Source organism: Macaca mulatta, chromosome 7 (genome assembly GCF_049350105.2).
Source record: "Macaca mulatta isolate MMU2019108-1 chromosome 7, T2T-MMU8v2.0, whole genome shotgun sequence".
NCBI lineage: Eukaryota > Metazoa > Chordata > Mammalia > Primates > Cercopithecidae > Macaca > Macaca mulatta.
The window spans coordinates 123871064-123897407 of record NC_133412.1 but is presented as its reverse complement, the minus strand read 5'-3'; the positions used below and the strand labels follow the sequence as shown (position 1 = coordinate 123897407).

Sequence of the window (26344 nt, the reverse complement as noted above, 5' to 3'; positions counted from 1 at the left end):
GTCAGGAGATCAAGACCATCCTGGCTAACCGGTGAAACCCCCTCTCAACTGAAAAAAAAAATACAAAAAATTAGCTGGGCATGGTGGCAGGCGCCTGTAGTCCCAGCTACTCGGGAGGCTGAGGCAGGAGAATGGCGTGAACCCAGGAGGCCGAGCTTGCAGTGAGCCGGGATAGCGCCACTGCACTCCAGCCTGGGTGACAGAGTGAGACTCCATTTCAAAAAATATATAAATAAATCTATTTTAAAAAAATAAATAAGATTTCAAAACACTGATGAAAGAAATTGAAGAGCACAAAAACAAATGGAAAGACATCCCGTGCTCATGGATCAGAAGAATTAACATCATTAAAATGACCATATTGCTCAAAGTAATCTGCAGATTCAGTGCAATCCCTATTAAAGTACCAGTCATTTTTCACAGAAATAAAAGAAAACAATCCTAAAATTTCCACAGAATCAGCAAGGAGCCCAAATACCCAAAGTAGTCCTGAGCAAATGGAACAGAGCTAGAAACATCACACTACCTGTCTTCAAAATCTATTATAAGGCTGTAGTAACCACAATAGCATGGTATTGGTATAGAAAGAGACATATAGACCCATGGAACAAAATAGATAATGCAGAAATAAATCCACATATTTGCAGCCAACTGATTTTTTACAAAAGCACCAAGAATGTGCATTGGGAAAAGGACACTCTTCAATAAACAGTGCAGGGAAAATTGGATATCCACATGCAGAAGAATGAAATCTGACCTTGGTCTCACCATATGCAAATTTAACTCAAGATAGATTAAAGACTTAAGACCTGAAATTGTAAAACTGCTAGAAGGAAATGTAGGGGAAACACTTCAGGACATCAATCTAGCAAAGATTTTATGGCTAAGACCTCAAAAGCACAGGCAGCAAAAAGAGAAATAAACATAGGGGACTATGTTAAACCAAAAGACCTCTGCACAGTAAAGGAAACAACAGAATGAAGAGACAACGTATTGAATAGGACAAAGTGTTTGCAAAAGATTCATCCAGCAAGGGACTAATATCCAGAATATGCAAGGAAGCCAACAGAAAAACAATCCCATTAAAAAGTGGGCAAAGGACGTGAATAGACGTTTCTCAAAAGAAGACATACAAATGGCCAAAAGGTATGTGAAAAAATGTGCAACATCACTAATCATCAAGGAAATGTAAGTCAAAACCACAGTGAGGTATCTTACCCCAGTCAGAATGGCTATTGTTAAAAAGACAAAAAATATACTACTGGTTAGAGTGTGAAGAAAAGGCAACTGTTACAGACTGTTGGTGGGAATGTTGTAATTAGGACAGGCACTATGGAAAGCAGTTTGGAAATTTCTGAGAAAACTAAAAACAGAACTACCATATGATCCAGCAATTCCACTACTAGGTATCTATCTAAAGGAAAAGAAATCAGTATATCAAAGGAATACCTGTACTCCCATGTTTATCATGTCATTTGCAGCAACTTGAATGGAACTGGAGGTCATTATGTTAAGGGAAATCAGGCACAGAAAGACAGGTGTCTCATGTTCTTACTCACATGTGGAAGCGAAACACATTGATTTCATGAGATAGAAAGTAGAATGATAGCAGAGGCTGGGAAGAATGGGAGGGGAGGTAAAGAGAGGTAGATTAATGGGTCCAAACATACAGTTAGATGGAATAAGTTCCAAGGTTTGATAGCAGAGTAGGGTGACTACAGTTAACATTTTGAAATAGCTAGAAGAAAGGACTTGAAATGTTCCCAACACATAGAAATGATAAATACTCAAGGTGATGGATACCCTAAATACCCTGATTTGATCATTTCATACTCTGTACATGTAACAGAATATCACATGTACCCCATAAACGTGCAAATATTATATATCCAAAAAATGCTATAAAACAGTATTACCACCTGACTGGGCTCTTGTCTGCTATCCAAATAGAGCTGAACACTGAGACAGCAGATAATGTAAAGGAGAAACAGTTTAATTTTTGCAAGGCAGCTGAGTAAGGAGGATGGGAAATGTTTCTCGGAGTCATCACTGCAAGACTTCAGAAGCTAGGGTTTTAAACACGATTTGGTAAGCAGGGGGCTAGGGGATGGGGGCTGTTGACTGGTCTGGGATATTGCTGGTAAGTTGGGGAGTTGCAAGACCAAGTCAGTTCCATGGTTGAGTTCATGGAACACTGGTCCAGTTGGTGTCAGTTGGTCCACTTGTAAGCAAAGTCTGAAAAATATCTCAAGGACCAGTCTTAGGTTTTACAGTAGTGTTTGTGACTGCCAGTTACTATGGAAAGAAAGCTGGGGGAAAAATGGCAGGTTACTGTTTAAACCTATAGCTTAGCAGAAAAGTTTGCAGGAGGTGAGATCACCAGTGATGAAAGTGGCCTGGCCTCTTTGGCCAGTCCAACTTCTGGAAACCATCAAGGGAGTCTGTGTGATCTAGGATCAGTGTTTTCTTGTTCTTCTCTTCTCTTTTCTTTTTTGAGGCAGAATCTTGCTCTCTTGCCCAGGCTGTAGTGCAGTAGTGTGATCACAGCTCACTGCAGCCTCGACCTCTCGGGCTCAAGCGATCCTCCCACCTCAGCCTCCTGAGTAGCTGGGACTACAGGCATGCACCACCACACCTGGCTAAATTTTTGTGTTTTTAGTAGAGATTGAATTTCACCATGTTACCCAGGCTGGTCAAACTCCCCAGCTCAAGCAATCTGCCTGCCTTGGCCTCCCAAAGTGCTGGGATTACAGGCATGTGCCATAGCACCCAGTCTGGATTATTGTTCTTTAAAAGAAGCAAGTTTGTTAATCTTATGGGCAGCCTGCCCTGGGGCTACTACAGGAAGATAATTATTAGTGACTGCCATTTGTTGAAATGACTATTTGCAAGCAGCCATACATGAAGGTGGAAAAAGAAGGAAAATATTTTATTAAAATTCAGGCTCCTACTGTAATTTTAATCTTGAGGGTGTTTTTAATTTTATGAGGGAGGTTTCAGCAGGAGTCAGCAAGCTACACCCATAGGCCAAATAGACTTGCCTCCTGCACTAAAATAAAGTTTTATTGGAACGTACATACAGTGAAATAAGATTTTATTTCGTGGAATAGCCAAGACCTTGTTTTAATGAGACAGTAGACTTCTGCAATCGAAATCTCCTCCCTGGCTCTTTTATATCAGATTGCGTTAGGCTTAAAGCAGGTTGCAGGTAGTTGAAGAATCTCTCTGGTAATAAGGTATCTCCCCCAACCAAGAAAAAAAAAAATTCTTTACAGCAGTTGATACATTGCTTGAGATACTTCATTTGATAACATTAATTTTTATCAGGGCAATATAGATTTAATATTTTACCTTGTAGAAAAAAATACTTTTTTTGAAGGAATCACTTAAGTTGCAGGGAAAGATGAATAACTAATTACATGCCAAACAGAAAAGCCTAATAAGCTTCCTTTTCCAGAAGGCAAAAATCTGAATATGAGACAGTAGCTGAAAGTTTCTTGAATTCACCTTGCGAAGACTTAAAACATACTTTTAGGATTTATGCTGAATAGGGTTCAAGGAATTTGAATGAATAGAAAGGAGAAAGTAACTTTATAGGAGGATAGGATAGGGATGTGTGATAGATTTATTTTCACAAACATTCAATTTTGATTGTCATAAGCATAAAAAGATTGGAAAATTTGTTTTGTAATGACTTAATGGCAATAGTAATTCCTGTCAATTAGTTATTAGATTTTCAGGAAACACCTTATGTCAAGGGTTAAATTCAGCTTATTGTATTTAGTAGAAGCACAAAAACAAGTTGTGTAATCTCAGAAAGTTTTAGAGCCTAGAAAGTTCTACGTTTAGCTTTAGAACTTTCAGATTAGAAAATTTGACCTTTTATGTTCTTGGCCACATACCAGTCACGCACTTACTGTATGTGCCAAAGGAAGGAATCCTGCTGTTAACAGGAAGTCTTTAGTTGGAATACTAAAGGCAGATTGAATTCCTTTGTTTTGCGCTTAAATTTTAGTTCTGTTTTGAAAACATTTTTAAACATTTAAAGATGACTGAAGAAATCAGGATACAAACATCAAACTGAAAAGTGTGGGCTTTATCAAGAAGTACTGGATTTGCAATTACTCGGGTAATGTTGTAAATATTTGTGTAACCAGAAACCTTTGAGGAGCGGTTGATAATCTTTAGAGACACCACCTTTTCTGCATTTATTTTGCAGAGGAAGAGAGAAAGCATTTGGTTGGGTTTAATACTTAGATCTCTTTATCAACATCTTGATTATAACACGCTAATAATGTATAGTATCCATTACTAGGGACCCTGTGGAACTGTATTAGACCTCTAGATCCATTTTATTCTCTGTAGCCACTACAACATTTGGAAACCGGCCTATTTGAGTTTTATTCATAATGGTGGCTCTCATAAATATCTGCCTGGTTGTATGAGATTAAGTTTTTTGGCACATCTACTGAGAGCTTGGTAGAGAGAGAAAATAATACTTTATCTGTGTCTTCGACTAAGTCATATGTTGAGTATATGAATGTTTTACTTTATATTAATAGAAGGTGTTTGTGCAGTTAATTCCTGCAAATAGAAGCTGTTTTTGAGGATTAATTATAAATCCAGTTTATTACTTTGAAGGACTACTTGAAATTACGGAAAGCTAATTTTGTTTTTGTCACTCAAAAACTGAAGTTCTCATTTTTTCTCACTGATTTGGTTCGAAATTGGTGGCTTGCTTTTTCTTTTGTGGCAGTCCTATTTTTCTTTAAAGAATAAATAACAGTTGATCTTTTGTTGCTAAGATTACATGGTTAGTAATAGGTTTGTCATTTGACCTTACACCACTTGTGTGACCACTGCTAAAATAATTCACTTGAACCTGTTTTCTCATCTGTAAATTGGTGGTAATAGTACTACCTCCTAAGGCAGTTTTGGCTATGAAATAAGACATATGGAAAGGGCTGGGGATAGAATACACATCCATAACTGTTTGCACATATCCTTTGTAAGAGTGAGTGTTTCCCAGCACTTCGGGAGGCTGACACGGGCAGATCACGAGGTCAGGAGTTCAAGACCAGTCTGACCAATATGGTGAAACTACGTCTCTACTAAAAATACAAAAGTTATCCGGTCATGGTGGCATGTGCCTGTAATCCCAGCTACTCGGGAGGTTGAGGCAGGAGAATCGCTTGAACCCGGGAACCCGCAGAGTGGAGGGTGCAGTGAGCCAAGATCGCGCCACTGCACTCCAGCCTGGGCAACAGAGCGAGACTCCATCTCAAAAAAAAAAAAGGAAAAAGTGAGTGTTTTGTGTTCTGTTCTTTTCTCACATACTTGGTATGTTGGTTATTGAAGTTTGAGCTTTCTGGTGTAACTCATACTGGAGGAATGATGTGTTAGAGCTTGACATAGCTTTTTTATTTTTATTTTTTATTTTTTAGTCTGCTAGATCTGTTTTATTGCTAGTAATGCTTTATGCTTTAGAACAGTGGTTTGCATTATTTTGTACTATACATTTATCTCAATAGATTTTATAAAATTATCCCAAATAATAATTTGAAAAAAATATATCACACATTGCGCTTTCAGAAAGTACAGCTGGGGCCGGGCGCAGTGGCTCACGCCTGTAATCCCAGCACTTTGGGAGGCTGAGATGGGCGGATCATGAGGTCAGGAGATCGAGACCATCCTGGCTAACACAGTGAAACCCCATCTCTACTAAAAATACAAAAAATTAGCCGGGCATGGTGGCAGCGCCTGTAGTCCCAGCTACTCCGGAGCTGAGGCAGGAGAATGGCGTGAACCCGGGAGGTGGAACTTGCGGTGAGCGGAGATCACACCACTGCACTCCAGTCTGGGCGACAGAGCGAGACTATCTGAAAAACAAAAAGTACAGCTGGGGTATGTTTTGAAATTATTAATATCTCTAAAGAAGTTTAGGAATCATGGCTTTACAGGGCATTGGGGTTTTTTAATAGCGTTGGTAAAGCTGATGTGCCTATTTGCAACTTTCTGGGTACTTCATGGCTCCTTTAACAAATTGTCAGGCTTTAAAAATGAGAGTTTTTACAGAGAGGTCGTTGTGCTTCCTCTAAATATGAATTACAAATTTATGGTTCAGATACGGCTTTTGGTACCTAATGTTGTTTAAATGTAAAAGTACATGTGGTTCTAGATTTAGGCAAGTTCAGTACGTATGTGGAAATATGGGTTTTCTTAATAGATGAAGTTGCCACAAACTTTTAATACTCTCTAAACCTGTATAGTTTTTGTTTTTGTTTTTCTTTTTGAGATGGAGTTTCACTCTTGTTGCCCAGGCTGGAGTGCAATGGCACGATCTCGGCTCACCGCAACCTCCGCCTCCCAGGTTCAAGTGATTCTCCTGCCTCAGCCTCCCCAATAGGTGGAATTACAAGCATGCGCCACCATGCCTGGCTAATTTTGTATTTTTAGTAGAGACCGAGTTTCTCCATGTTGGTCAGGCTGATCTCAAACTCCTGACCTCAGGTGATCCGCCCACCTCGGCCTCCCACTGCTGGGATTACAGACGTGAGCTACCGCACCCGGGCCCTGTATTGTTTTTAATTACTGTAAAAGCTTTTGTTTTTAGTCCGGGCGCAGCGCCTGTAATCCTAACCAACACGGTGAAACCCTGTCTCTACTAAAAATACAAAAAGTAGCCAGGCATGGTGGCAGGTGCCTGTAATCCCAGCTACTCGGGAGGCTGAGGCAGGAGAATTGCTTGAACCTGGGAGGTAGAGGTTGCAGTGAGCCGAGATTGCACCATTGCACTTTAGCCTGGGCGACGAGGCTAGACTCTGTCTCAAAAAAAAAAAAAAAAAAAAAAGGCAGCTTTTGTTTTTAATAATGCAGTATTTAGAAATTTATTTCTATTATGTGGTTCCTGAGGGAAGCTCTGTTAGCTAAAATATTATGGCTTTTATAAATAAATATAAATACACTAAATTGACTATGCATTAAAAAATTTGTTACATTGCTATGCTTGGTTTTGGCTGTAAAGCATTTTTAACATAATGAACATATTAGAGTGTAAAGTAATTGTGTGTTTCTACGATGTGATATTAGTCATTTGCTGTGTACATGTGTTTCATACATTGGCTTTTCTGTTTATTTTCTCTTTAAGTACTGAAGTTGCTTAAACTATATATATTAAACCGTCAGTTGCAGTTTAATAGAAGCCTAAGGTCAGTTTCACCAAAAGGCTTGTTTTGTTCTGTTTTATTGTCACCATCTTTTTAAAAATTACATATTAGCTTTCTTTTTCATAGGGTACTGGACAAGGGTGATCTTTAGTCTGTTTTTGTTCTTGCATCCTTTTTGCCAGAATGCTTCATAGATAATGTTGTGTACTTTCTATCGCATAGGTTCCAGTGACGTATAATGATGGATTTGTCTGTGATGTTAAGATGCAGCCATGGGTACAGATGTCAGCTTAATTCATCCATCATGGAGTTCTCCATAAGCCTTTTATCTATTATTGGTTTTTGGCAGCCATTAATGATAAGTGGCTAGCACTATTACAGGCATACTTCATTTTATTATGCTTTGCTCTATTGTGTTTTGCAGATAACTGTGTTTTTTACAAATTGAAGGTTTGTGGCAGTCCAACAGCACATGCTCATTTCATGTCTTTGTCACATCTTGGTGATTCTCACAATATTTCAGACTTTTTCATTTCTGCCTGTTTTGGTGATCTGTGATCAGTGATTGCTGATGTTACGATTGTAATTGTTTTGGGGCATCACAAGGAATTGCACTCATGTGCAAACTAAACTAAAATAAGTGGAGCCTGATGATGTGACTAAATTGTTCTGGTCTCATGATAAAACTTGAACAGATGAGTTGCTTCTTATGGATGAGCTTTCTAAGAAAGTGGTTTCTTGAAATAGAATATACTCTTGGTGAAGAAGCTGTAAATATTGTTGAAATGACTAATGATTTAGGATATTAAATAAATTTAGTTGATAAAGTAGCAGTGGAATTTGAGAGAATTTATGCCAATTTGAAAGAAATGCTACTGTGGGTAAAATGCTATCAGACAGCATCACATGCTACAGAAAAATCTTTCACGAAAGGAAAAGTCCATTGATGGAGCAAATTTCATTGTTGTCTTACTTTAAGAAATTGCCAGAGCTACCCCAGCCTTCAAACACCACCAGCCTAATCTGTCAGCAGCCATCAGTATGGAGACGAGACCCTCCACTGGCAAAAAGATGCTGTGAACTCACTAAAGGCTCAGACAATCATTTGCATTTTTTTAGCAATAAAATTTTTTTATTAAGACCTGTACTTTTTTTAATGATATAATGCTATTGCACCCTTAATAGACTACAGTATATTGTAAAAGATAACTTTTTATTTTTTTGAGACAGAGTTTCGCTCTGTTGCCAGGTTGGAGTGCAGTGGTGCAATCTCGGCTCACTGCCACCCCCACTTCCCAGGTTCAAGCGATTCTCCTGCCCCCGCCTCCCGAGTAGCTGGGACTACAGGTGTGCGCCACCAGGCCCAGCTAATTTTTGTATTTTTAGTAGAGACAGGGTTTCACCATGTTGGCCAGGATGGTCTCGATCTCTTGACCTCGTGATCCACCTGCCTTGGCCTCCCAGACTGCTGGGATTACAGGTGTGAGCGACCGCGCCCAGCTGTAAAGATAACTTACATTCACTGGGAAACAAAAAAATTCGTATAACTCACTTTATTGCTATATTCACTTTATTGCAGTAATCTGGAACCAAACCTGAAATGTCTCCAAAGTATGTCTGTATTTCATTAAGTGTTGCAAATTGTGACACTTGAATTCTGTCATTTCTTCTTTATTAGTTGGAATATTATAGTTAAGGACTTTATCAATTATTTGGTTGCTGTTCATATAGGAAAGAAGGGTTAAATGTTAGATCTTTTCCTTTGTTTGCTATTTCAAAATAATGAGTTGATACCCTGGCCACGTACAGAAGTAACCATGAACTCATGGATTTTTAACGCCAAGCTTTATTTGGATTTTATCATTTTTTAATTAATGTTCATTTTCTGTTCTAGGATTCATTCCAGATGTACTGCATTGCATTTAATTGTCGTATGTCTTTAGTCTTTAATCTATGCTAGTTTCTCAGTCTTTTGTTTTTTATGACTTTGACAGTTTTGAGGAGTACAAAATGTTTTGTAGATTGTACCTCAATTTCAATTCTTTTTTTTTTTTTTTCAATTTCTTTCTTTTAGACATTGTCTGCCTCTGTCACTCAGGCTGGAGTGCAGTGACGCAATCTTGGCTCACTGCAACTTCCACCTCCCAGGTTCAAGCAGTTCTCCTCCTGAATAGCTGGGATCACCGCCACGTGCCACCACACCTGGCTAATTTCTGTATATTGAGTAGAAATGGGGTTTCGCCATGTTGCCAGGCTGGTCTTGAACTCTTGACCTCAGGTGATCCACCCGCCTTGGCCTCCCAAAGTGTTGGGATTATAGGCGTGAGCCACTGTGCCCCACCTTTTTTTTCAATTTCAAAAGTCTGATGTTTTTCTCATGTTCCATATTATTGTGTATTTCCTCTGACCCAGAAGTCATTTCTCCAAGATGAACTGGTGGATTTTAAGATTTTTAAGACTTAGTTTTAATTATTGGTGTGGTATTCCTTTTGATGTTTAAATTGCTGTTTCTTTGATGGCAGGAGCCCCTTCAATGTTGGTTCCTTTTTATTTCTCTTTGCTTTCTAATGTGACTAGATATTCCAGGCTCATCTTGTGCATTTTCTGCCTCAGTCCTGTACTCAACCATTTATCTAAGGATCCCTGGTTCCTTTCAATGGGGAAGTAGTATTCAGGGATTGCACGCTTGTGCTCGTTGCTATTTGATAGATTCATGCTTGTAGACCTTTTCAGTGGACATATCTAGGAAATATGTTTTGTTGTTTTCTGGAAATAGAAATTCATTATGAGTTCATACTGTTTGCAGTTTAAGATTTCCAAGTTTTTACTTTCTGCTTTTTAAAAAGTTTAATTGTGATAAAATACACATAACAAAATTTACCATCTTAACTATTTTTAAGTGTACAGTTTGGTGGCAGTAAGTACATTCACATTGAGCTACCTTCTTTTTGCCTTAGGTTTTTATTTTTTTCTCATACTGAAAATCTTGGTTCCTGTTGACAATTACATAACTATTCATTTGCTTTATCTGTAGCATAACTAGCTTTAAAAATACTGTCATCGACAATGTGATTACTGAATAAAACAGAAGATTTCTTTGTAGTTTATTTTTTAAATTTAGGATATTTCCTGATGAGGAAGTACAATTTATTGTGTTGAAAATTCTCTTTGGGCCAGGCACAGGGGCACATGCCTGTAATCCCAGCACACTAGGAGACCATGATGGGAGGAATGCTTGAGTCTAAGGGTTTTGAGACCAGTCTGGGTGACATAGCGAGACCCTGTCTTTACAAAAAATAATAAAAAAAAGTTAGCCAGGTTTGGTGGTGCATGCCCATAGTCACACCTACTTGGGAGGTTGAGGTGGGAGGATTGCTTGAGCCCAGGAGGTTGAGGCTGCAGTGAGCCTTAATTATGCCACTGCATTCCAGCCTGGGTGACAGAGTGAGACCCTGTCTCAAAAATAAATAACAATAAATATATAAAATTCACTTTGAATAATTTTTCTGAAGTATGCTTTAGCTGCTTCATGCACTCTTAGATTCATTTGCTTCATTTTGTTTTCACTTTTAGGGATTGCTTTTTCTAAATTTTGATTTAATTTTGTTTGGAAGTTACATAGGATATTTAAAAGGTTGCAAAATCAAAACAATAAAACAGAGTACATTTAGAAAATTAATTCTAGGCCGGGCGCGGTGGCTCAAGCCTATAATCCCAGCACTTTGGGAGGCCGAGGCGGGTGGATCACGAGGTCAGGAGATCGAGACCATCCTGGCTAACACGGTGAAACCCCGTCTCTACTAAAAATACAAAAAACTAGCTGGGCGTGGTGGCGGGCGCCTGTAGTCCCAGCTACTCGGAGGCTGAGGCAGGAGAATGGCGTGAACCCGGGAGGCGGAGCTTGCAGTGAGCCGAGATCGCGCCACTGCACTCCAGCCTGGGCGACACAGCGAGACTCCGTCTCAAAAAAAAAAAAAAAAAAGAAAATTAATTCTATCCCTATCCTCTTCCTCCCCCTGTAAATACCCAATTTTATTTTATTTTATTTTATTTTTTTTTATTTTTTGAGATGGAGTCTCATGCTGTCGCCCAGGCTGGAGTGCAGTGGCCGGATCTCAGCTCACTGCAAGCTCCGCCTCCCAGGTTTATGCCATTCTCCTGCCTCAGCCTCCCGAGTAGCTGCGACTACAGGCGCCCGCCACCTCGCCCGGCTATTTTTTTGTATTTTGTAGTAGAGACAGGGTTTCACTGTATTAGCCAGGATGGTCTCGATCTCCTGACCTCGTGATCCGCCCGTCTCGGCCTCCCAAAGTGCTGGGATTACAGGCTTGAGCCACCGCGCCCGGCCAATACCCAATTTTATTAATTTTTGTTACGTACTTCATTGCAACATTTTATGAAAATAAATATAAATATATATAATATGTACTCATATTCTTCTCTTTCATGTATATTGTGTTAGGTTTCTGTAGCTGTAAAACACATTACTCCCAAACTCATTGGCATAAAACAATAAACATTTATTATCATAGTTTCTGTGGGTCAGGATTTTGGAAGTGGCTTAGCCAGGTCATTCTGACCTTCAGGATCTCTCATGAAGTTGCAGTCCACACACATATCAGCTGAGGCTGCAGTTATCTGAAGGCTTTGCTCAGGCTGAAAGATCCATTTCTTTCTTTTTTCGGAGACGGAATCTCTCCCTGTCACTCACGCTTGAGTGCAGTGACGCGCTCTCGGCTCACTGCAACCTCCATCTCCCAGGTTCAAGCGTTCTCCTGCCTCAGCCTCCTGAGTAGCTGGGACTACAGGCATGTGCCACCACACCCGCTAATTATTTGTAATTTTAGTAAAGATAGGGTTTTGCCATCTTTGCCAGGCTGGTCTCAAACTTCTGACATCAGGTGGTCCACCCACCTTGACCTCCCAAAGTGCTGGTATTACAGGTGTGAGCCATTGCACCCGGCCAAAAGATCCACTTCTAAGTACACTCACAAGGCTGTTAGCAGGAGGCTTCAGTTCTGGCTGGAGGCCTCAATTCCTCACTCATGGGCTTCTCATGATATGGTATCTGGTTTCCCCCAGAGTGAGTGATGAGAGAGCAAGTACACTTGACCAGGGCAGAAGCTGCAGGGTCGTTTATATCCTCATCTCAGAAGTCACACACCATCCTTTCTGCCATGAACTATTGGTCACACAGACAAGGGTGTGAATACTAGGAGGACAGGGATAATTGGGGCCCAGGGCCACCTTACTGGCTGGCTACTACATATATATGTGTGTGTGTGTGTATATATATGTGTGTGTGTGTGTGTATATATGTATATATATAGTGGTGTACTGTCCAGATTCTTTTTTCAGTTAATACATCCTGAATATTATTCCAGGGCAATAAAGAGAAATCATCTTCATTCATGTTTACAGCTATATAATCTAGTACTCTGTTCTGTGCGTGTAGTAGTGTAATCATCCAGTTTGCTATTGGACATTTGGTTGATTTCTAGCCTTTTGCTACTACAGATGTTGCTGCAGTGACTAGCCTTATGCATATGCATTGTATGTTGTATTTAAATAAAAACTGTTTCTTAAACCACATGCCAATAACCTGTATTTATCCATACACTTACATATTCTTCTTTAGAATCTGAGTTTGAATTGAAGCATTTACCTTAATTTTAAAGTTTCTTCTAAATTACCTTTTGTCACTGGGGTCTGTTTCATTTGCCTTTCCTTAAAGGTAAACTTGATGTTTTCATTTTGCCTTAGTTTCCAGCCAACTGTAATTTTAAAAGCTCTTCAAAGTCGGCTGGGAACTTTTGACTAGTAGATGTTTTGCTCTGGCATGGTACTCCTTCGCACCTCAATGGTCACCCAGTCTTTCTTATTTTGACCATTCTGAGATATTCTAAATTTGGCAGTTAGGGCCTTGGGTTGACTGGCAGTCTTCTGTTAACACACTGACTTTTCACTTAAATGCTGTATCCTTGTACCTTTAAGGGACAGGGATTCAAATTTACATTAAAATTTTGTCTGGGGTGCAACCATTACAAATAATGAGGATTAATAATAGCATGAACCATATACTGTCTTCCTAAGACTGTGTTAGAACATATCCAGCAATGATAATATATCTATATTTGCTGCCTAGTGGCTAACAAATTTACTCTCTTGTGATAAACACCTTCGTTTCAGAACTAGTAAAATGTGGGAGTGAAAGAGGCAAAATAAGTCCAAAAATCAAGGAAAATATTTATGCAGTTTCTGTCTCATTGATGTGTGTATCTCCTCCACTAATACCACGCTGTCTTTATTACTGCAGCTTATTTATTTAACACTTACTATGTGCTTTATTCTGTAGACACTGTTATAGAGACAGGAGATATATCTGTGAACAAAACAAAGATTCCTGTCCTAAGAATCTTCTTTGTGGGATTCTTGTAGGTTAATAAACAAACTAAAATTATAAAAAATGTAAAACGGTAAGTAGAAGCTCGGCAGATGTAGATTGCCATAGTAAGAATAAGCTTCATTGAGACATTTGAGAAGAGGCTTGAAGAGGGTGAGAGTGAGCCAAGAGAATATCTGAAGGAAGAATATTCTAGGGAGAATAAACAGCCAGTGCCTGCCATGTTTGAGAATAGCATCCAGGAGGTGAGTGTGGCTGGAACAGAGTGATCTAGGGGTTAAAAAAAAAATAGCAGCTTAAGTCAGAGAAGAAATGGAGGTCTGATCATCAGTAAGGCTTCATATTGAAAGTTATACAGGAGATAACTTTCATCAAGTAATGAGACAGTAAAGATAACTTGTACCAAATGTCAAGGAAAAACTTACTGAGCTCAGCCAGTATCACCAACCGTAGTGAACCAAATAAATACTTCTTGTTTTAAGCCACTGAGTTTGGGGTGATGTTTTATACATATGCTATTAGTATTCTTGTGTGAGAATAAAATTATGCAGCCAGATTATTCTTTTAAAAAGTATAGTAAATTTAACTTTTTTCAAGTTACACAGTTCTTAGTATTAACATATGTATAGATTTCATGTAATGCCTGTGTAATGAGAATATAGAACATTTCAAACACCCTCCAAAATTCCCTTATGTTGTCCTTTTGTAGTCAACTCCTGTTCCTCACCCCCAGTTCCTAGCAATCACTGTTTTCTGTCCTAGTAGTTTTGCCTTTGCAAGAATGTCATAAAAATGGAATCATACAGTTTGTAGCCACTTGAGACTGGATGCTTTCCCTCAGCATGATACTTCTGAGATTCATCTTTGAGATTCTTGCATGTACCAATAATTAGTTCCATTTTACTCCTGAGTAGATTTCACTGTACAGTTGCACCAAAGTTTGTTTATCCATTCTGTTGAAGGACGTGTATCGTTTCCACTTTGGGGCAAATATGAATGCAATCATTGTAAATATCCACAAATAGGATTTTGTGTGAATATGACTTCTCATTTCTCTAGGTAAATATTTGAGAATGGGATTGCTGTAGCATATGAAAAGCATATATTTAACTTTATAAGAAATTACTAAACTTGACTAAGAAATTATAAGAAATTACTAAGAGTGACTGTAGCATTTTGCGTCCGCACCAGCAGTGTATGGGCACTGCAGTTGTTCTGTATCCAACTTGTATTGTCAGGGTTTTTTTTGTTTTGTTTTGTTTTGTTTTTTGGCCATTTTCATAGATGTGTATTGTCATTTCATTATGGTTTTAATTTGCATTTCTCTCATGGCTAATTATGATCCTGAGCATTTTTTCATATGCTATTTACTGTCAATATGTTGTCTTCGGTGAAGTGCCTGTTAAAAGTTCTTACCCCCCCCCTTTTTTTTTTTTAACTGGGTCATTTTCTTTTCTTCTTCTGTTTTTGTTTTGAGAGAAGGGGTTTCACTCTGTTGCACAGACCGGAGAGTAGTAGCTGTTCACAGGCATGATGATAGTGTGCTACAGACCTGAAGTCTTGGGCTCAAGTAACCCTCCTACTCAGCTTCCTGAGTAGGTTGAACTACAGGTGCGCATCACTGCACCAGGCTCAGGGTTGTTTTCTTACTGTTGAGTTTTGGAAGTTCTTTGTATATTCTATGTCAAAGTTCTTTGGCTAATAATGTGATTTGCAAATGTTTTCTCCCAGTTTACAGCTTGATTTTCTTTCTCATAGTGTCACAAGTGTTTTTAATCTTGACGGAGTTCAATTTAATCAGTATTTTTTCTTTATGAGTTGAACTTTCAGCATCATGGTAAAAAAAAGTACTCTTTGTCTAAACTAAACTCATGAAATTTTATTCTGTTTTTTTCTTGTAAAAGTGTTATAGTTTTACATTTAGATATATGATCTATTTTGAGTTAATTTGTATATAAGGTGGGAGGTATAGGTTGTGATGAGGTTTTTTTGCATATGGATGTCCAGTTATTGCAACGTCATTTGTTGCAACGTCATTCCCCACTATTGCCCTTTCACCTTTATCAAAAATCAGTTGACCATGTCTGTGTGGGTGTGCTTCTGGATTCTCTGTTCGGTTCCATTTATCTATTTGTCTGTTCTTCTGACAGTACCACACTGTCTTGACTACTGTAGCTTTATAGTAAGCCTTAAAAATCGGGTAGTGTGAGTCCTTCAACTTTATCCCTTTTTCAAAAAAATTGTTTTGGCTTCTCTAGTTCTTTTGCCTTTCAGTATACATTTTAAAATCTGTCTAATAACTATCTGTATCTACAAAAACTCCATGGAATTTTTTTTATTTTTTATTTTTTTATTTTATTTTTTTTTTAAGATGGAGTTTCACTCTTATTGCCCAGGATGGAGTGCAATGGCGCGTCCTCGGCTCACTGCAACCTCTGTTTCCGAGTTCAAGCGATTCTCCTGCCCCAGCCTCCTGAGTAGCTGGGATTACAGGTGCCCCCCACCACGTCTGGCTAATTTTTGTGTTTTTAGTAGAGACAGGGTTTCACCATGTTGGTCAGCCTGGTCTCAAACTCTGGACCTCTGGTGATCCGCTCACCTCAGGCTCCCAAAGTGCTGGGATTACAGGTGTGAGCCACCATGCCCAGCCGGAATTTTTATTGGAATGACAGTAGTCTCCCTTTATCCATGGTTTTGCTTTCCACAGTTTCAGTTACCTCTGCAACTGCAGTCTGAAAATAGATGAATATGGTACAATAAGATCTTTCGAGAGAGGGAGAGAGATCACATTCACCCAATTTTTATTATAATGTAGTAATTGTTCGATTTTGTTGTTGTTAATCCCTTACTGTGCCTAATTTATAGGTTAAACTTCATCATAGATACGTGTGTATAGGAAAAAACATAGCATACACAGGGTTATGTACTATCTCCAGTTTCAGGCATCTACGGGGAGTCTTGGAATGGATCCCCCCATGGATAAGGGGGGACTACTGTAAAGATGATTTCAGGAGAATTGACATCTTAACTTTATGTTGAATTTTTCAGTCTATTAATGTGATAGGTTTTTTATTTCTTTCATCAGTGTTTTATAGTTTTTAGCATATGGATCCTGCACAATTTTTTGGAGCTATTATAAATGATATTATCTCAATAACTTGTTTCCAGTTGCTTGTTAATATATAAATATTTAATTAATTTTTGTATGTTGACCTTACACCCTGCTACCTTAAGCTTACTTAAGAATTCTAGGGCACAGCCAGATTACTTTTAAGAATTTATAACTGAAACTGGTTTTACAAGTTCATTTTTGCATTTTTTTTTTTAAGATGAAATGTCAAATCTTTAATCGGGAAATTTTCTTTTTCCCACTTTTCTTTTGGCAGAATACATACTTAAGTAGCTTTACTACTACAGGCTGATTATCCCTTACCCCAAAATGCTTAAGACCAGCAGTGTTTGAGATTTGGGATTTTTTTTTTATTTTGGAATATTTGTATATACATAATGAGATATCATGGGAAGAAATCCCAAGTCTGAACATGAAATTCATTTATGTTTCGTATATACCTTCTACACATAGCCTGAAGGTAATTTTATATAATATTTTAAATAATTTTGTGCATAAAAGTTTGGACTGAATTTTGACTATGACTCATCACATAAAGTCAGGTGTGGAATTTTCTACTTGTGGCAACATGTCAGCTCTCAAAAAGTTTTGGATTTTGGAGCATTTCAAATATCAGATTTTTGGATTAGGGATGCTCAACCTGTAGTTAAATGTTTATATGGCCTGTTGATGGAAGCATCAGCCAGAAACCCTCCACAATTTCAAAGTCTAGTTCCTCCCCATTTTTATAATTAATTAGTAGTAATACTGATTAGTTTTATGAAAACCATCATAATGGACATAATCATGAATTTAAATAGAAGAGTACAATCAGGATAGTTAATGTCATGACTTTGCTAGCTGACACATTTTTTACATTGAATAATTGTTCTGTTTCTTCTCTGTCATTTTCTCTTTTCCCATAGGTATTGGGAGAGTTGCTGCTACATCTTTAGGAAATTTGACTAACCATGGTTCTGAAGATTTACCCCTTCCTCCTGGCTGGTCTGTGGACTGGACAATGAGAGGGAGAAAATACTATATAGATCATAACACAAATACAACTCACTGGAGCCATCCTCTTGAGCGAGAAGGGCTTCCTCCTGGATGGGAACGAGTTGAGTCATCGGAATTTGGAACGTATTATGTAGATCACACAAATAAGAAGGCTCAGTACAGGCATCCCTGTGCTCCTAGGTAGAGTATCAACTTTATTTTCCACTTTTAGTTTCTGGATTGTCTAATGTTAGATTTTGGACTGGTATTTTCATCCAAGAGAAAAGCATCCTAAAGCTTGAGACCTGAAAGCCTTACATTTCAAAATTTACACTTTTCTCTGAACATATGTTTAGCAATAAATGACTTTAATAAGTTAAAAAAGTACTTTTTAAACTACCTCAAAATCAGGGTCATTGTTCTTATGATCAGATTCTGCTATAATAATGCCAGAATGTTTTTGTTATAGGTGTCCAGAAAATGAAATAATTAAGGCTTCTGCCTTCTTACACTTAAATTTTTACAAATAATACAGACCTACCCCCTAAGTCACAATGCACAATTGAATTACAACATTTTGCTGTTTTTATTCAATTTCAGACATGATTGTATGTTCTGTTTCTTGCTATTACTAGACAAGAAAGTGAAAATTGGGACTGAACAAAACATCCCATATCTGTTTAATAAATATAGCCAGTAATTCTTTGTGCTATTTTGATTGATACTGGGCCGGGTAGATCTGCTTTGTTGCCAGACTTTTAGCTCTTTGCTGCCTGATACTGTAGCCAGTTGTCATATGTGGCTGTTGAGCACTTGAATGTGATTAATATAAATTGAGATGTGCTGTAAGTGTAAATACACACTGGATTTCAAAGTACATAAAAACTAGTATTAGTTTAGTAATGAAGTTGCAAATATTTCAAATTAACCACATGTGAGCTTCAAAAGCTGAGCCACAAGATTAAGAATGAGTAAAATATCATCTGCATTTTGATAAATGTTGCTTAGTGTCATCTGGCATAATACAGTTTTTTGGTTATAGTGGACATTTGTATTTTCTTAGAACCATTAAAATAGTTATGAATATATGTTTTAGTATTACCAAGTGGAAAACTAAGCTTTGTCATTATTGTGTTGTTTTAATTATTTTACATATTTGGATTTATTAATTCAACTTTGAAAATCTGTTTTTTCCCATGATTCCATGTAGTGGCACCCAATCAGTGTTTATTCAACTACTGAGGTTGTTGTCCTTTGAAAGAATCAAACTTGTGGTGTGGTCATCAGGTGGCAATGATGGTTGCAGTCCAGATAACCAGATTTGAGAGTTTACTTTTCTGTTCATCACTGACATGGTTTGGCTCTGTGTTGTCTCCCAAATCTCATCTCAAATTGTAATCCGCATGTGTTGAGGGAGGGACCTGGTGGGAGGTGATTGAATCATGGGGGCCGTTTCCCCCATGTTGTTCTGGTAGTGAGTTCTCACGAGATCTGATGGTTTAAAAGCATGTGGCAGTTCCCCCTTCTCTCTCCTGCTGCCATGTAAGATGTCCCTTGCTTCCCTTTCACCTTCTGCCATAATTGTAAGTTTCCTGAGGCCTCCCAGTTATGGAACTGTGGGTCGATTAAACCTCTTTTGTTTATAAATTACCCAGTTTGAGGTAATTATTTATAGCAGTGTGAAAATAGACTGAACAATCATCATTAACCTTATGTTATTACATAACTTTAATAGTTTTTTTAAAGCAATTTCATAATTAATTAATTTACTTCTCTCGGCAACTTGGTAGAAGTTGAACATGAGAGAATAAACACTGCCCTTAAGCTCACATATGTAGTATTAATAACTGTCTGGTTGTCTATCTTAGGCCAATCCTTATACAGAATTCTTGACTTACGTTAGGTCATTTAATCCTGAGAACAACCACCTGTGGTATGAATTTATTATTCCACTTTAAAAGTATGGAGGCTGAGGCTTAGAGAGTGGAGGAGTTTTGCCTATATTTGCATAGTTTGTAAGTGTTAAAACTGAGGTTCAAATCCAGGTATACCTGACTTCAAAGTCCCAATTCTTCCCCACCCCAATTGTACTATCAAAGAATATTTTCCTTTGAACCTATTTAGGAAAGAAGAGTTGAAGATAGAATTCAGTGCCATTTGCACATTGATCTTTTAAAATCGTTAACCACAGCATAATCTAACCTTATTTTAATCCCAGTTTATAAACAGTGACCTTTTCTAATATACACGTGCATTTTTTTCTCCCCACTGTTATATATACCACATTTTCTTTTTTTTCTCCCTAACTTTTATTTTAGGTTCAGGGGTACATGTGCAGGTTAACATGGGTAAACTGCATGGCTTGGGGATTTGGTACAGATTATTTTATCATTCAGGTAATAAGCATAGTACCTGATAAGTAGTTTTTCTTTTCTTTCTTTTTTTTTTTTTCCTGAGATGGAGTTTTGCTCTTTTTGCCCAGGCTGGAGTGCAATGGCGCAATCTCAGCTCACCACAACCTCCGCCTCCCAGGTTCAAGCAATTCTCCTGCTTCAGCCTTCTGAGTAGCTGGGATTACAGGCATGCATCACCACACCTGGCTCAGTTTTGTATTTTTAGTAGAGATGGGGTTTCTCCATGTCGGCCAGGCTGGTCTCGAACTCCCGACCTGAGGTGCTCCTCCCACCTCGGCCTCCCAAAGTGCTGGGATTACAGGCGTGAGCCACCACACCCAGTCCCTGATAGGTAGTTTTTCAGTCCTCATGCTTCTCCGATCCTCTTCCCACAAGTAGACCTCAATGTCTATTGTTCCCTTCTTTGTGTCCATGTGTACTCAGTGTTTAGCTCCTACCTATCAACATGTGGTATTTAGTTTTCCTGCATTAATGCACTTAGGATAATGGCCTCCAGTTCCATCAATGTTGCTGTAAAGGACATGCTCTTGTTCTTTTTTATGGCTGGGTAGTATTCCGTGGTGTCTGTGTACCACATTTTCTTTATCCAGCCCACCATTGATGGGCATTTAGGTTGATACCATATCTTTGTTGTTGTGAATAGTGCTGCAGTTAACATGTGCATGCATATTTCTTTATGGTAGAATGATTTCTATCCCTTTGTAGAAATAGTCCCAGTAATGGGACTGCTGGACTGAATGGTAGTTCTAAGTTCTTTGAAAAATCTCCCAATTGCTTTCCACTGTGACTGAACTAATTTATATTCCCACCAGCAGTGTATAAGCATTCACTTTTCTTTGCAACCATACCAGCATCTATTATTTTCTGACTTTTTAATAATAGCCATTCTGACTGATGTGGAATTGTATTTATTTCATTGTGGTTTTGATTTGCATTTCTCTAATAATCAGTGATGATGAGCATTTTTTAATATGCTTGTTGGCCACATATACACATAAATCTTTGTGTTTGAAGGCGAAGACCCCTTTCAGTCTCAAATAGACCCTTTTGGCCTCCTCGAGTTCAGTTATTAACCTTCAGGTGGTTCAGTGCTTTCCTTACACTTTCCCATATAATATGTCCGCTTCCCACAGCATACACAGGCTGTTAGAACTAAAGCATTTATTTATTTTTTATCTCTGTGACTTAAAATAGGTTCTAATCAACTCTGACTCCCATATGTTCTCTTGATTTGGCAAAAGTTGAAAAGTTATCTACATTGGATAGAGATATTTCCAACACAATACTCACTGCTGCCTCACTACATATCCCAACTCCCATTTTCAGCCTACAGGAGGAAGGAAACATCCTTTCTTAGAAACTGTCAACCTTTCTGATACGAATTTACAGCTGATAACTATTTCTTGTGGGGATTTGCTATTCTAGTTTTAAGTCTTTGTGTAAAGGTTAAAACTTAGTTCCAGCTTTTTCATATCCTCCTTTGAACCTGTTTTTGAAAAGACTAAATACCAGCCAGAAGAAATGTCTTTAAAATACATTACCTTTTAGGTGGTATAAGTCAGTTTGGGCAGAAGGTACACTGAAAAATGCCTAAGTATTATTTGTTCTTTATAATTTCTTGTTTAGATTTTAGGACGTTTATCCTAAAGAATGTCACTCCTCTCTTCTTAGTGTACCTCGGTATGATCAACCACCTCCTGTCACATACCAGCCACAGCAAACTGAAAGAAATCAGTCCCTTCTGGTACCTGCAAATCCATATCATACTGCAGAAATTCCTGACTGGCTTCAGGTTTACGCTCGAGCCCCTGTGAAGTAAGTACATTTACAGCACAAATTTGTTTGAGGAGTGAGTGAAGGGCTGAATGGAGTCTCTGGGCTGCTTAATCCAAGTAGTGTGCCATATTTTACTCTTAATAATATTGGGCTTCTAAGTAATACTTCACTTGAATAAAGGATATCATAGTTTATAATGTGTGAAAATCATTAATTAGAAATATTAGTTCTTCAAACATTTATAGAATCTTCATTTCTTTGTGTGCAGACGTCTGCTATAAGGGATACAAGTAAGAAACTTACATTCTCATAGGGGAAGATTAATTTGTAAATAAGTGATACAGTACTTGTGATAAAAGTAAGGACCCGGGCTTGGCACAGTGGCTCACACCTGTGATCCCAGCACTATGGGAGGCTGAGGCAGGAGGATCTCTTAAGTCCAGGAGTTCGAGAGCAGCCTAGGCAACGTATCAAGAGCCCCATTTCCACAAAAAACTTTTAAAAATTAGCCAGGCTTTTTGGCATGGATCTGTAGTCCCAAGTACTTGGGAGGCTGAGGTGGGAGGATAGCTTGATCTGAGGAGTTCAAGTTCAGCCTGAGCAACATGGCAGGACTCTGTCTCTACAAAAAAATTTAAAAATTAGCAGCATGCTGTGGTGTATGCCTGTGATCTCAGCTACTTGGGAGGCTAAGGTGGGAGGACCGCTTGAGCCCAGGAGTTCGAGGCTGCCATGAACAATGCTTGTGCCACTGCATTCCAGCCTGGGTGACAGAGAGCGAGACCCTGACTGCCTCCCCACTACTGCCGAAAAGAGGAATGATAGCAGATGGCATTTTCTTTCCTATTTTCGTCTTTTTTTTTTTCTCCCTTGATACCACCTGACTTACTACTGTATGTTTGTGTGCTGATTCTAAAGCATACGAAATATCTGCATGCGTTTTTATTTTCCTTAAATCTGGAAGAATATGTGCCCAGCTGTTAGCCTTGGTATTTCTGGGGGTGGATATGGTTGAGAAGAGTTATTCTTTCTATTGTATGTTATTTCTACTCTGTCGTCATGTTTAATAAGAAATAGCATAATAAGCTTTCCTTTTGGGTGGAAGAGATAGTACTTAAATGGAATTCCTGGTTTCTTACGGAAAGAAACAGATTCCTGAAGATTATAGTCTTTTTCAGTTCTGTGGTTCTATAAGCTAACTATAAAACTCAAGAAAACTAGCAAATAGGTTGTAACTCTTCCAAAATGGGCCAGACTGACAACAAGAGAGCAAGTACTATACGTCTTTACTGCTTAAAAACTTAAAACAAGAGGTCCAGAAGCCTGCTGCTTTCTAGTTACTTCTAATTAATGTTTCTGAAGAGGATGGAAATGGTTAATATTCTGTGTTTTGTTTGTTTGTTTTTGAGATGGAGTCTCGCTCTGTTGCCCAGGCTGGAGTGCAGTGGCACGATCTCGGCTCACTGCAAGCTCTGCCTCCTGTGTTCACACCATTCTCCTGCCTCAGCCTCCTGAGTAGCTGGGACTACAGGCGCCTGCCACCACACCTGGCTAATTTTATTCATTTTATTTTATTTTATTTTTTGAGAAATGGTTAACATTCTGTCAACAAAGGGTGAGTGGTTATCTATGAATTAGATAATGAAGAATCAATTATCACAACAAAAAGAGACATTTTTTGCAAAAAAAAAAAAAAGTGCCTGTCTCTTTTTTCAGACAATTGAGAATCTGAAATTCTTTAATCCTATCTCTTGCAGTAATTTACCAACACAGTTTTTGCATATACTTCTAAAACCTGATTTAGAAACAGATTGTGTTTTCAATTTTTTTTTAATTTTTGTAAAATTGTGTTCCTGTGTCTGCTCACAAAAGTCTATAATCGTTAGTATAACTGTACTCAAGCTAAACTATAGGATAAAATTTTTAAATTTAGGCCGGGTGTGGTGGCTCACGCCTGTAATCCCAGCACTTTGGGAGGCCAAGGCGGGTGGATCACAAAGGCAGGAGATCGAGACCATCCTGGATAACACAGTGAAACCCTATCTCTACTAACAATACAAAAAATTAGCCAGGTATGATGGCACGCGCCTGTATGTAGTTCCAGCTACACGGGAGGCTGAGGCAGGAGAATTGTTTGAACCCGGGAGGCAGAGGTTGCAGTGAGCCAGGATCACGCCTTTGCACTCCAGCTTGGGTAACAGAGTGAGACTCCACCTCAAAATAAAATAAAATAAAATTTAATATTTGACAGCAAAAACATTGTCAAGAACATACATACTTTCTGTTATTTCTGACACGCACACCAAAACACTAGTTCTCAGCAGTGTGTGGCAGGGGTATTTTTTATTCCAGTGGCTTGGCAATCCTGCAGTATCACCATTGACTCTGCTCTGGATACAGGTGAAAAAGGGAGGAGTGGGCACAGTGTTAGGCGGGTGGGTGCAGGAGACTTAGGCTACATGGCGATACCTGGAGCTGAGGATGGCAGCACTGTTGATCTTGAAGTCAGCATGCAATGTGGACAGGTTGTTTTTGGTAGCATTATAGCAACTGGTTTTTGTATATATGGGTTATTTATAAGTAGTGTTTGAATAGAATACTGCCCTAGGAAAAACAGAGCAAAAGAGATGCTAAAAGCATAGACTACTGGAGTGGTTTACACCCAATTTTCTGAATGATTTACCTGTGTATATACAGTATAAATGACTAAAAGTTAAACTTGTGGAAGCAGATTTCATGGCTAATTAAAAAGGAAAGAATGGGAGTTTATACTTTTCAGAAAAAGCAGGCACACTTAGGTGATTATAGGCAGAAGGGTAGTAACTATATAGAAGCTACAGAAGAAAGAATTTGGAATAGGATTTCCATTCCATGCTTTGCAGTTTTTTTCACATCTGTGCCCTTCTTGGAGTGCACTTTCTTCCCCCAAAAGGATTTTCTCTAATCTCATTTTTTTGCTTCTACCCATGATCGTACTCTTGATGCTGAATGCTGATTGGCAAGTCAGAAACTTGGCCAGGCATGGTGGTGCGCCTGTAATCCGAGCTACTTGAGAGGCTAAGTCAGGATTGCTTGAGCCTAGGGGTTCTGGGCTGTGGTGCACTATGCCAGTCAGATGTCTGTACTCTTTGGCATCAATATGGTGACCTCCCAGGAGCAGGGACCACCAGGTTGCCTGAGGAGGGGCGAACTGGCCCAGGTTGGAAATGGAGCAGGTTAATACTACTGTGCTCATCAGTAGTGGTATTGTGCCTGTGATTAGCCACTGCACTTCAGCCTGGGAAACAGTAGATCTTTATCTCTAAAAAAAAAAAAAAAAAAAAAAGGCCACAAAATTGTTTGAAGGGTTGTTTTCTTCCTTTAGACATAACTCAAATACTTATACAGAATATTCGTGTCTTAAAAATAAGTATAATATTTACGTTTATTCTTGTTCTTCGTTTCCCTTGCTAGAAAGTACACAGATGCTAGTTTAGTTTAACATTGTTGTAGTTCACCTGGTATAAATGTAACCATCTTGAATTAGTAGACATTGCTGAATTGCCTCATAGCTAACTCTGGGAGATTAAGATTTTTTGTTAGGAATTATGAATTTGTTTCCAAGAAACACATAAAATCTTAAGTTATGGGAATGGTTACGTGAATGGTGGACGTTCTAAGACGTTCTAAGGTGGACATTCTAAGGTGGACGTTCTAAGGACCTTATAACTGTTTCTTCATGGAGGCTTATTGAGTATTTCTTACAGTATCACTCTAATTTATGTTCACAAGTAGTTGGAGTTTCCCACTAAAAAGAACAAAGCTTCCTACCAAAGAAATCTGCATCTATTAATAAATTTGCAGCTCTTGCCTGGTGCGGTGGCTCACGCCTGTAATCCCAGCACTTTGGGAGGCTGAGGCAGTTGGATCACTAGGTCAGGAGATCGAGACCATCCTGGCTAACATGGTGAAACCCGTCTCTACTAAAAAATACAAAAAATTAGCCAGGCGTGGTGGCGGGCGCCTGTAGTCCCAGCTACTCGGGAGGCTGAGGCAGGAGAATGGCGTGAACCCAGGAGGCGGAGCTTGCAGTGAGCCAAGATCGCGCCTCTGCACTCCAGCCTGGGCAAAAGAGCAAGACTCTGTCTCAAACAAAAAATAAAATAAAATAAAAAATCAATTTGCAACTCTCAAGTAACTGAGTAAAATTGGGAGTCCAATTAAATATATATACCTTCCAGTTTTTGCATGTTGTGTTACTGACATTTCTGTTACACATGCTTAAGTTGGACAGAAACGTGTCAAAATGCTAAGTATAGTAGCTCACACAACTGCTCAGTATGTTTTCTGTCTCCCTTTTTAAAAATCTCATTTTAAAATATTAGTCCTTTTGAAAGAATATGGTATAATATCAAAGAACCACTGGGTAGGAAGAACTATAAACGATCATTAAAAATAATACTAGAGTTTGCAATCAGAGCTTCCTATTATGTCTGCTCAG

The 26344-nt window shown here is 38.6% G+C and overlaps 1 protein-coding gene across 1 annotated transcript in view; it reads left to right on the top strand.

Annotated features, from left to right (window-relative positions):
• SAV1 (salvador family WW domain containing protein 1) overlaps nt 1-26344 on the top strand; it is a 33687-nt gene that overhangs the window by 5658 nt on the left and 1685 nt on the right. The window contains 2 exon segments of the mRNA NM_001261241.2: nt 17605-17875; nt 21760-21903. Of these exon segments, the coding sequence (NP_001248170.1) occupies nt 17605-17875; nt 21760-21903 (415 nt within the window).